At 55.7% G+C, this 11,855-nt stretch overlaps 1 protein-coding gene across 2 annotated transcripts in view; it reads left to right on the top strand.

Moving 5' to 3' along the window:
• The window catches only part of PIK3R5 (phosphoinositide-3-kinase regulatory subunit 5), a 68,225-nt gene extending 56,974 nt beyond the window's left edge, over positions 1 to 11,251 (top strand). Inside the window, exons 7-19 of one of the 2 annotated variants that reach the window (XM_019665982.1) lie at positions 2,463 to 2,637; positions 3,229 to 3,382; positions 4,087 to 4,170; positions 4,442 to 5,135; positions 5,266 to 5,428; positions 5,744 to 5,869; positions 6,384 to 6,512; positions 6,711 to 6,804; positions 7,008 to 7,084; positions 9,509 to 9,602; positions 9,681 to 9,763; positions 10,297 to 10,409; positions 10,550 to 11,251. In XM_019665982.1, coding sequence (XP_019521527.1) covers positions 2,463 to 2,637; positions 3,229 to 3,382; positions 4,087 to 4,170; positions 4,442 to 5,135; positions 5,266 to 5,428; positions 5,744 to 5,869; positions 6,384 to 6,512; positions 6,711 to 6,804; positions 7,008 to 7,084; positions 9,509 to 9,602; positions 9,681 to 9,763; positions 10,297 to 10,409; positions 10,550 to 10,697 — 2,134 coding nt within the window. In that variant the 3' untranslated portion in view covers positions 10,698 to 11,251. The remainder of the gene's footprint in view (positions 1 to 2,462; positions 2,638 to 3,228; positions 3,383 to 4,086; positions 4,171 to 4,441; positions 5,136 to 5,265; positions 5,429 to 5,743; positions 5,870 to 6,383; positions 6,513 to 6,710; positions 6,805 to 7,007; positions 7,085 to 9,508; positions 9,603 to 9,680; positions 9,764 to 10,296; positions 10,410 to 10,549) is intronic. The other variant, XM_019665983.1, reaches the window with a different exon arrangement.
• Positions 11,252 to 11,855: the final 604 nt, after the last annotated feature.

Below are 11,855 nucleotides of genomic sequence, written 5' to 3' on the forward strand. Positions count from 1 at the left end.
ATGCACAGGTTCTTTATTCTGGGCTGAGGGTCTTTCATCAGATTTCTAAACAGGTCTGAGGCTTAAAAAAAAAAAAGGTTAAGAACCCTCTGCATTGGTTGTGCCAGGTGCTGGTCGTACACTATCTCACTTTACCCCACTTTCCGCATGAGGAAACTAGAGGTCAGAGAGGCCAAGTAACTTTCCCCAAGGTCACACATCTAGTAAGTGTCTAGCTGGACCAGGATTTGAACCTCAGCCTTACTCAAAAGCCCATGTTCTTTCCACAGTATCTTTCCGCCTGTTACTAAAACAGCACTTTCCAAACTTTTGTGACCGGAATCTACAATAACTAATTCATTTTAAGTGCGTGTGCATGCGCGCGCGCGCGCACACACACACACACACACACACACACACACCTGAAGCAAGTTTCAGGAAATGAAACTTACCCTTACCCCATAGGATGGGCTCTGTCCCAATCTATTCCATGTCATTTAAAAGGCAATTCCGGTTGTGATTTGCTTACCCACTCATGGGTCCAGCCTGCACTTTGACAAGCACTAGAGAAACCTCCATTCTGAAGACCCTCGGCAGGTCTCCAAGCATGTGGGTGCTGTCTCACCTAGACCCTTGGAAGCCAGAGACCCCAGCCTCCATCAGCTCAGAAATTATAATCACCCCAGTCCCTCCCCATCCTCAGTCCCATGGTGTCACTGAACATTGACACCACTAAGCAACATTTGTTGAGTCCCTCCTAGGTAAAAAAAAACCCCAAAAACCACCACTGGTAGGTTTTGAGAGAGACAGAGGGTGTAAAAATGTTTAGTAAGTGTTAGTTTAGTAAGAAAATAAGACACCTCCCTGGGGGCTGAAACAAGCAGATGGTGAATTACCAACATCTTTTGGGCACCACCCTAAACATTGCTACATCGCCCAATCATCATGTTCACCCTATAAGAAAGGTATTTTTTAGATTAGAGAGCTGAGGTGCAGAGACGTCAGTAGAAAGAGCTTAGTGCTGAGAGATGGTCTCACTTTCATTGTCTATGCATTAGGAATGATGGTAAGTTCTGTGTTTCCCCAAAAATAAGACCCACCTGGGAAATGAGCCCCAGCATGATTTTTCAGGATGCTCGTAATATAAGCCCTACCTCAAACATAAGCCCCAGTCAAGATCATCAGTCAGACATGACTGTTTGAATAAATGTAGATTTTTGTACATGAATAAATAAATAAATAAATGTAGATGGTTGGAGCAAAAATTAATATAAGACCCGGTCTTCTTTTCATGGAAACACGGTTCCTCAGCAGAGAAAGCATGCAGGTGGCAAGGACCCAGGCTTGGCTGGTCTGGTTCTGCACACAGTGGGGCTCAGCACGTGTCTGTGGAAGGAATGATCAAGCGCTCAGTGAAGGAGAGGGCTCAGCTAGGGGCTGCTTATGTGAGCCCGCCCCGCCCCCTTTCTCTTATAACTAGAGAAATCAAAACTAGTTTCTCCCCAAATGATGGGAGCTCTGACAGAGCCTGGTCTGGTCCCTGTATCCTGAGCCCAGGACCCAGCTCTGGGACAGATGTCCGCAGAGACTGGAGGGAATACCACCTGCCTGGTGCTTCTTTGCACTGGGTTCAAACATAGCATGGATTTATGAGAGAGCAGGAGCGAATGTAAGCGGTTCATACGAAAGCATTTACAGGCATAATACCACAATGGCTCGAATACACTCTGAGAAAATGCAGTGACAGGGTTGGTGTAGGCGAAGTGAGAACAGTCTTGTGTTGTTTGCTGTTAACTGAGTGATTGACACCCTCAGGATTCATGATTCTCTTAACATTTGGGTACGTTTGAAATTTTCATAAGGAACAAATTTCAACACTGGCACCAAGGAGGAGCCCAGGGTGCAGTGGGAGGACAGGCGGAGTTGGCTGGGCACACACTCCCTCCCCAGCCCGATGCCAGCCTGTACGATGGGTTTGGCAAGTTAGAAAAGGTGTCCCCTTGGCTCCCCTTCCTCCTGGCACATGCTACCCCATGCCACAACCCTTGGCTTGAGAAGCAGGGCACAGGTTGAGATTTTGGGCCACAGTGCACGACGGCTTGTGCCTGCCTGCTGCCCCCTCCCCAAAACGATCTCCTGACTTCAAGTCACCTCACTTACAATATAATCCTTGTTTGGGTAATCGCGCATCTATTCAGATGTCCTGTAGGAAAAAAAAATTTATATGTAAAAATTAAGGTAAAATTTATTTTTGAAAATTCAGTTCAGTTTTTTAAGGGCCTTTGAAAACATCATGTAAAAAATACTCCAAAGTAGACCATAAACATTCCTCTTGGAACTGGCACCCTGGAGCCCCCACCCTCTCTCCTGGCCTCAGGCCCTGCCTGCGCTGTGCGGAGGCCTGGGCCTCAGTGGGGCGCAGTGCCAGTGTGAGGTGTGTGGCTGTGTCCCCAGTGCCCACAGCCATTCCTCTGTTCCCCCAGCACCGTACTCTTGCTGAACCCAGTGGAGGTGCAGGCCGAGTTTCTCACCGTGGCCAATAAGCTGAGTGCACCTGAGCATTCACCCCACAGCGCCTATATCACCCTGCTCCTGCATGCCTTCCAGGCTACCTTTGGAACCCACCTTGACCTTCTGGGTCTGCACTGTAGGCTGCAGGTATGTGTCTGGGGCCCCGGGCTTAACACCACCCACTTCCAGCAGAGCCCTTCTTCAGAGAGGCAGGGCCTCCTCTTTGCTCCATCTCTGTTCTGCGGCCTGTAGGATACACTGCCCTCCCTCACTCCACGTGACATGTTGGGGCAGTGGCTGGAGAGCTGGCTTTGTTAAGAGGGTTTCTGTTGTGCTGGGTCCAGCATGGGTGGCACCCTGAGCAGTGGGGCTGGGTACAGAGCCTCAGAGGAATGAGATTTAGATTGAAGCTGGAAGACCTGGTTTCTGGCTCTAGCTCTGTGACAGGTCGGTGGTGAGTCTCTGGACAGCCCCGTCCCCTCTCTGGGCTGCAGTGGTGAGCTCTGAAGTCCCTCCCAACTCTGCAGTGCTCTGGCTCTGGGCCTTCCTCTCATGACCGTTTCCTGAAAATAGGGGGTTGGGGGATGGCCTGGCTCCCTGGCCAGCTGTGAGTAAAGGTGGGTGATGAGGCAGGGAGGGGACTGGTCACTGCTGCCCTCAGTAAGACCCTGGGAGATGGAGAAGTCGGGCAGCCAGGCTGTGGTACTGGAGCAAGCCTGTCTCCTCATGGGATTTCAGTCCAAGACCCTGGCAGAGCTGGAGGACATCTTCACGGAGACTGCAGAGGCACAGGAGCTGGCATCCGGCATTGGGGATGCAGCCGAGGCCCGGCAGTGGCTCAGGACTAAGCTGCAGGCGGTGGGAGAGAAAGCTGGCTTCGCTGATGTCTTAGGTGAGGCTCTTGGGAGAGTGGGGCCCACTTTCCCCATCATCTGCTCTGGCTCTCGGGTGAGCAGTCCAGGTTGGCCTGCTAGTTCTGCTCCACACAGTCATTCAGGGACCCACATTTGTCGACATCTTGTTGCTCTGCCATCCCCTGGGACATTGCTACTGTACGCAGGGTTAGCGTTGGGCTGCCATCATGTGGTGGCTTGTGGGAAGAAGAAAAGAGGGTGCTGATTGAGGGCAAGGGGCTTCCTTTTCACACTGAAGATGATGCTGACGTTGCACACATCATGTCTGCACATATCCCCTTGGCCCCCGTTAGTTGCATGGCCACACCTCGCCCCAAGGAGCCTGGGAAACTTCCTCTCCACAACTCTGGTACCACAGAAGAGGGACATGATATTCCGCACAACACCCGAAGGCATGGTGCCATTGTTTTCCTGTTTGGATACTGTAAAATGAGGCTCAGAGGTTGTGACTTGACCACTCTTACCCAATTGATGATACGGCATGGTGTCCACATGGTGCCCTTGAAAGAAAGCCTTCTGGCTGCAAGCCAGGCATCCCAGCTTCCAGCTCCGCCCTGGCTCACCCTGCTGCGTAGCCTGTGGCGGTCCTCTCCCAACTCTGGCCTCTAAGATAAGGGGACTGGGCTGGCCAATTTCCAGGCCCCTTCCCAGGCCTCACCCCCTGCCTGCCCTGTTCTTACAGACACTGCAAAACCTGGCAAGCTCCACACTATCCCCATCCCTGTCGCCAGGTGCTACACCTACAACTGGAACCAGGACAGCTTTGGTAAGCAGCGGGCTGGGAACCTTGTGCTGCCCACCCCCCAAACTGCCTGGGCTCTCTTCCTGGTCCCGGTCTGTGCCTCCCACGCCCCACCAGCCTCTCCACCTGAGCAGGCTTTAAGCAGAGCAGCCCGTGCTCTGAGTCCTAGGCTGGCCTTGACCCTCCTGCTCTCCCCAACCCCATTCTTTCTAAGCCTGTCGCCCCTCCCAAGGGTGAGCAAGAGGGGTTCATGGGTCCAGACACCCAGATGGTGCCTCCCCTTGCTTCCCTGCAGACATCCTACAGGAAATCCTGCTCAAGGAACAGGAGCTGCTCCAGCCAGGGATCCTGGGGGACGAGGAGGAGGAGGACGACGAGGAGGAGGAAGAGGACTTGGAAACAGATGGGCATTGTGCCAAGAGGGACTCACTGTTCTCCACTAGCTCGGAGGCCTCCCGTGACTCCTCCCTGTCCCTTGCCTCGTCCCAGGCCTCCGGAGCCACCCTCTCCCGCCAGCTGCTGAACTCCTTTGTCTCAGGCCTCTCGGATGGCGTGGACAGTGGCTACATGGAGGACAGTGAGGAAAGCTCCTCTGAGTGGCCCAAGAGACCTGGCAGCCGGGAGCGCCGGGGCTACCGCAGGCCGGGGCAAAAGTTTAACAGGATCTATAAACTCTTCAAGAGCACCAGCCAGCTGGTGCTGCGGAGGGACTCGGACACGGGCCTGCCCCTGCGGCGGGCTGGGAGCCTCTGCAGCCCCCCGGAGGGCCAGGCACTGACCCCCTCCCGGGCCCAGCGCTCCCGCTCCCTGCCCCAGCCCAAGCTCAGCACCCAACTGCCCGGCTGGCTCCTGGCCCCAGCCTCACGCCATCAGCGCCGCCGCCCCTTCCTGAGTGGGGATGAGGACCCCAAGGCTTCTACACTACGCGTTGTGGTCTTCGGGTCCGATCGGATTTCGGGGAAGGTGGCTCGAGCGTACAGCAACCTGCGGTAAGAACTAGAATTGGGGGCGTCACTCTGCCCTGGGTAGCAGGCTGGTGGTGCTGGTGCAAGCTGGGGCTTGAGGCTTAGATCCAAGAAGGACCAAGGAGCTCCCTTGTCACCATCTTCTTTTTGCCAGGCGGCTGGAGAACAACTGCCCGCTCCTCACACGGTTCTTCAAGCTTCAGTTCTTCTATGTGCCTATGAAGCGAAGCCAGGGGGCCGGCTCCAGTGCCTGCCCAGCCACTCCGAGCCAGACACCCCTACTCCCCACAGACTCCCCGAGGCACCCCAACTCTACAGTATGTCCCCAGTCTTGGACCAAATAGGGTGGGAAAGTAGAGTAGACATGAGTAGGTTTCAGTTCCCTGAAGGGGGCTGGTTGGAAGTCACCACAAGCAATCACCTGTGTTTACAGGGGGCCGCCTCCTGCCAGGGGTGGTTTCTGCCTTGCACTTGAGTGTGGCATGTTGCTATATGACACAGACTGAAAGTTGTCAGATTTCTCCAGGGGCAGGAAGAAACTCAGATTGGGGCTGCAGGTGCCGCCCAGGGCCCTGGAGCTATGATGGCAGGCCTCTTGGGCAGCTGGGAGTAACTCTCAGCCCTTGTCCCAGGAGCTGAGCACAGCCCCATGGGAGGAGAGCACCAACGACATCTCCCACTACCTCGGCATGCTCGACCCCTGGTATGAGCGCAACGTGCTGGGCCTCATGCACCTGCCCCCTGAAGTTCTGTGCCAGGTAAGTGGCCCCTGGGGTGGCAAGAGAGGGCTCACTGGCTGCCGTCACCCAGCCTTGCTTAGAAGGCCCTGGTTTGGGGAGCTCCAGCTTGAGGCCTTCATGGAGGACCAGGGCTCCCTGAGGAATGAGCAGGGAGGCTAGGTGAGAGGCAGGACAGATCCTGAACCCAGGTCATGGGGGGTCAGGGGTCAGATCACTACAGCGACAGCGAGAGTCCTCAGAAAGGCCCAGGGGACCTCAGGCTTCAGCCCCATCCTCAGCTCTCCACTTTGTCCAGCTCAGCCAGGGGCCTTCCTGGAGGCCCACGTGCCAGGTGAGGGAGGGGTGCGGAGACCAGGCTAAGGGTCCTCCCCTGACCATTCTCTTTCCTGCTTCCGTCTCACCATGCCTCTCCCTGGCTGTCTGCCTCTGCACGTCCTATGTGGGTATGTTCCTCTCCCTTCCTTTCATATTCCCTTTCCCTCTCACTTTCTCTCTACCTGTCCCTCTGGCTTGGGCTCCCTCCACCCCACAGCATTCCCTGAGGGCTGACTCGCGACCCCTGGAGGGCTCCCCCACCCAGCTGCCCATCCTGGCCGACATGCTGCTCTACTACTGCCGCTTCGCTGCACGCCCGGTACTGCTGCAGGTGTATCAGACAGAGGTAAGGCCTGCCCTGCCGCGCCACGCCGCCTCTCCCCCCACACTCACTGGCAGACCTTCCTCAGCATCGCCAAGTCCCAGCCTGTGCCCTGCTGGGCCGGTCAGGCCAGCCCCCACCCCACAGTAGCCCCCAGCCCCGTGCTAGAGGAGCCTGAGGGGCCCCTGCAGGAGGCCCACGCTGATGTCCTCCCCTCTCCAGCTGACCTTCATCACTGGGGAGAAGACGACAGAGATCTTCATCCATTCCCTGGAACTGGGTCACTCTGCTGCCACACGTGCCATCAAGGCTTCAGGTGGGTGCTGCCTGAGTTCCTGTGGGGACAAGTGGGGAGGGTGAAGAGGTGGGGCCAGAGAGAGGCAGGGCCCCGGGAAAGCGGGACCCCGAAGAGGAAGGATCACTGGAAGGCAAGGCCAAGGGTGGGGGGAGGGTAGGTGGAGCCCCGGGTCTGTGCGAGGCACGGAGGGAAAGGGAAGGCTATGTCTCTGTGTGGCACAGGTCCTGGCAGCAAGAGGCTAGGCATTGACGGGGACCGGGAGGCCGTCCCTCTAACACTACAGATCATTTACAGTAAGGTAAGGCCAACACCGGGGCCCGTGCCCCCGAGAGCTGTTCCTGATCCTCCCTCACCCAAAGCCAGACTCTTAGGTTCTTGGGCCCGGTTTTTAAGCTGGAAGGCTGCAGAAGGCTCCCCAGGTTCCCCTGGACCTTGGGGGAAGGGGGGAACGGGAGGGAGTGGGCATCCTTTCCCCCGCTCTACCTGCAATGCCTTCCCACCCTGTGTTCTTCAGAGTGCTCAGCAGCTCCCATGGAGTGTCAGGGCCTGGCTCCGGGGCTGTGGCTGAGAGCGGGGCAAGGGTCGGCTTCCAGAGGCAAAGTGAGCGAGCGGCCAGGGCCTGTTGGCTGGTGTGCCTGGCTGGGTACATGGAAGGCAGGATTGGTGTGAAAAGGGAGTGAGGATGTTTGTGAGGTGGGGGTACAAAGGGCATGGGCACACCAGAGGGCATGAGTCTCTGAGCATGTCACACCCTGGGGTACAGGCCGCGAGAGGCTCAACCTCACCAATGGCAGCCCTCCTGCCTTCTTTTCTTCCTTCCTTCCTTCAACCACTCAAAAGATAGTCATTTAGCACCTGTTCCTGCCAGGCTATGTGCTGGGCAAGGAAAAATTCAGTAAGCAGGGAGGGCTAGGCCCTCCCTTTAGCTTTTTTAGAGGAGCAAGACAGATAAGGAAACAAGTAAATGGCCAAGATAATGTCAGAGTGGTGAGTGATGACAAGGCAGTAAAAGGGCTGATGAGATAGTGATGATGGGGCTACTCCATGTGATGGCCATGGCAGTGGCAGGAGGGACTGACCCTGAGAGCTATGTGCCAGGTCTTTGTTAAACATCTATGTCCCAGATGTTCTAGGCACAGGCCTGTTCTCAAGAGTGAGCAACGTGCTTACAGCCTAGAAGGGATGGTAGGCATTGGTTAGATGAACCTACAGATGTAATTACTGTGAAAGACAGAGGAAGAGAGGTACATGGTACTGTGAGAACCTCTAAGGGGATTATTCAACCCAGTCAGAAAAGCTAGACAAGGCTTTCTAGAGAAGGGACATTGAGTCAATATTGGAAAGAAAGCCAGGAGCTGATTAATTAATCTAAGAAGAGAGGGATGTGTTCTCTAGGCAGATGGGTAGCATGTGCAAAGGCCCTGAGGTGGAAGGGAACATGAACATCAGAGGCTGGAGGGGCTGGAGCAGAGAGTGAGTGGGAACGTGACGATGAGGTGAGGCTCAAGAGAGAGGTGAGGCCAGAATACCAAGGGCCTTCAATGTAACGAAAGGAGTTTTGTCCTGTCCTAAGAGCAATGTGTATCCTTTGAAGGGGCTTAAGTTTGGGGTGGGGCTGGGGATGAATGTGACATGATCAGATTTGAGGTTTAGAAGCACCCTCTGGCAGATCTGTGGAGAATGATTGGTGAGAATCACAGGGGACGTGGGAAAGCCAATAGGAGGCTCCTGTGGTTTTACCGGAAAGAAATGTGGGTGGCGTTAGACTGGTGGTGGCGGAGATGGAAAGAAACGGGAGCTATATGTGGATTATGTGAACCACAGGATGGGTTGGAAAACGGGAGGCCCAGACTTCCAGATTTTAGTCTTCCACGACTAATAGTACCATTTTTTCCGAAGTAGCCCAGGTCTGGTGGGGGAAGAGCACGAGTGCGGGACATGTTGAGTTTGAGGTGCCCTTGAGGAGTAGAAGGAGGAAGTTAGAACAGGCAGTTGGATGGATGGGCCTGAACTCAGATGTGAAACGTGAAGATGGGTGTAAAGGTAGTCATTAGGTTCCCTAATGAAGGAAGAAGGGATGCAGACCACAGAGAACCCAGGAGAAGGTCCTGAGACAGTCACATGACAGCAGGCAGAGGAGGGTGTTGGCACAGAGCAGAGGCCCCAGCCAGAAAAGTAGCGGGGAAACCAGGAGTGCACCATCAAGAAAGCCCAGGAGAGGAGTGGGGTGAACAGAATCAAGGTCAAGTAAGCTGACCTTGAGACTGATCAAGGACTGAGAAATGCTCTTGGGTGTGGCCACATGGAGGTCCCTGGTAGAAGAGACATTCAGAAAAGGATCCAAAGAAGGTGTTCTGACTTGGCTCTGCCAGGAACTCCAGGCCTTTGGGCCCGTTTTCCTTGCTCTGGGCTCAACAGGAGTTCATTAAGACCACCCTGAGGTGCTCTCAGCTCTCGTGCCCTGTGACCTGGCCACGAGGCTGACCTCATGCACCAAGCCGGTGAGCTGATGCTCCTCCCTGGACTCACCAAGATGTATACAGGGGTCAGAGCTCTTGGGGAACAAGTCCACAGACTCGGGTGAATGAGAGAGCGCCTCCTGGGTGTGCTAGCAGCAGGCAGCTCCCTGCCACTGGTGTCTGGAGCCTCCTCTTTGAAGGGAAGGCAGCAGGTACTGGGGCCTCCACACTGAGGGTCTGGTCTGGCTTTGCCACAATTCCAGGGAGCTATCAGTGGACGAAGTCGCTGGAATAACATGGAGAAGGTCTGCACCTCAGTCAACCTCAACAAGGCCTGCCGGAAGGAGGAGGAGCTAGGTGATTGGGGCAGGCCGGGCACCGGGGGTGGGGCCGGGAGGGCTTCTGAGCCTGGCCTGAGCCGCCCTTGTCCTTCAGACTACGGCATGGAGGCCCTGATGCTAAACCTGACAGAAGTGGTGAAAAGGCAAAACCCCAAATCCAAGAAGGGCTTTAACCAGGTAAGGCTTTCCTCTCCTTGCAGCCACATTCTCAGGAGACATTCAGGGTGTGTGTGTGCGCGCCTCTGTGTGTGGGCCCACGTGTATGCGTGTGTGCATGAGAGAAGGGGTGGCCAAGGGCTGTAGGGGTGGAAGGAGAGGCAGGGTGAAGGGTGTGGTTTAGGGGTGTGTGCATATGTGGAGTGCTGCAGGGTAACGGGGAGGAAGAGGAGCCCTTGTGAGAGGATATGTGTGTGAGTGAAGCAGAGCAGGCTGCCTCGGGGCTCTCACGGCGAGGGCACTGGGTAGTGCAATTTTTCCTTAGAGGGCCTGCTTCTTCCAGGCTCAGGAAGGGGCAGAGGCTGGTGAGGAGCCAGGGCCTGCTGGCATCCTCAGGACCTCTCCCCTGAGTTGGCCATTAGCCTTAGAGTGCCGCCAGCCAAACTGCGCCCCCAACCCCCAGGCCTGGTTGGGCAATTCCAGGGGAAGGAACTGCTGAGGGCCGGGAGCTCTGTGGCTAGGGGTCTGGAGGCTGACCTGGGCCTTCCCTCCAGATTAGCACATCGCAGATCAAAGTGGACAAGGTGCAGATTATCGGCTCCAACAGCTGCCCCTTTGCCGTGTGTCTGGACCAGGACGAGAGGAAGATCCTGCAGAGCGTGGTCAGGTAGGAAAGGGGGCTGCCTAGCTCTGCTTCAGCAAAGTGGGGTCCCAGAGAAGGGGTTAGTTTCTGCACACCCCTACCCAGAGGCCTGGGGGTTGCTGGAAGGATGGGAGGCCTGCCCTTACGCCTGCCTTTTCCCACAGGTGTGAAGTCTCACCTTGCTACAAGTCAGAGAAGAGCAGCCTCTGCCCTGAATCCCAGAGGCCCCCGCACCCACTGGCCCAGCCTGCGCCCAGCCTCTGCTCCCTTCTGTGCCTGCCCATCATGACTTTCAGTGGAGCTCTGCCCTAGTGAGACCCCACACCAGCCTGAGAAAGCCCAGAAGCAGCTTCTTCTGAGCCTCTTCCCAGACAGTGGGCTGTGAGGGCCTCGCTTCTTGTGGAGAAGCAAATAGCCCGCGCTAGGTCAGGGTCCAGCTGTGGGCCCTGCACTGGGCAGGGGGCAAGGGGGTGATGGTTTCTGGGACCTCAGTGCTCTGTTTGGGCAAACACAGGCATTAGGGAGAGAGGTGCCTGGCCACACACAGCCCTTCAGATTCCTCAAGGTAGAAAAGAGAACTGACCTCTAGCCGGGCCACTGGCCTGGTCTAGGACCCCTTCTAAAAGAAAGATCTGAGGCTCTGGTGCTCCGGGGTGTGGTTTGGGCCTCTCCTCCCAATCTGTGGCCAGGCCCACCCTTTTTCTGTGAAAGACCTGAGGAATTCTGTGTGTCTGGAGTGCAGTCTCCTCTGCTTTAGAAAGTGGATGAGACTTTTCTTTCCTGACCTTCAGTACTATCCCCCCACCCCCTTCCCCCTCCTCCTCCTCCTCCTCCTCCGCCTTCTTCCTCCTTCTCCTTCTCCTTCTCTCTCTCTCTCTCTCTCTCTCTCTCTCTCTCTCTCTCTCTCTCTCTCTCAGACACACACACATGCTTTCTCTGTCTCAGGTTCCCTGGGTCTTCTGAAAAACAGCACGAACACTTTATCTGTCTACTGTCAGGACTTGGTACAGACTCTCCCTGGAGCCCCTTTCTGGACCTGAGGTCCTTGGGAGACAGGACAGGCTTACATTGTTGCGACTAAATGACTGGAAGGAAGTTAATTAGCTTCTTGGAGGCCCCCTTTCATCAGCACTAAAGTGGGTGGTGAGGGGGAATAAAGCCTCCTTAAAGGGTTGAAAAGGAATTGCAGAGTACCTTGCCCCATGGTGAGCTCATAGCTGGTGCTCAGTAAAGATCCACGGCCTTGCTCGGTAAACACTGACTCCCCTGTCTGGTACTGGGGTGCTCTCACGACCTCTGGGAGGCTCTTCATTTAGTCCTTTCCAATACACCAAGACTTGAGGGGGTGAGGTGCGATTAGTTTTACCCACTGGAGGAAGAATTGCCTGTGTCAGGGTGAGAGAAGGGTTGCTCTCTCTCAAGTTGGCCCCCATCTCCCCCCGCCCCACACTTCCATCTCACTCCTTGGGC

This window comes from Hipposideros armiger, unplaced genomic scaffold (genome assembly GCF_001890085.2).
Source record: "Hipposideros armiger isolate ML-2016 unplaced genomic scaffold, ASM189008v1 scaffold_457, whole genome shotgun sequence".
Classification (NCBI taxonomy): domain Eukaryota; kingdom Metazoa; phylum Chordata; class Mammalia; order Chiroptera; family Hipposideridae; genus Hipposideros; species Hipposideros armiger.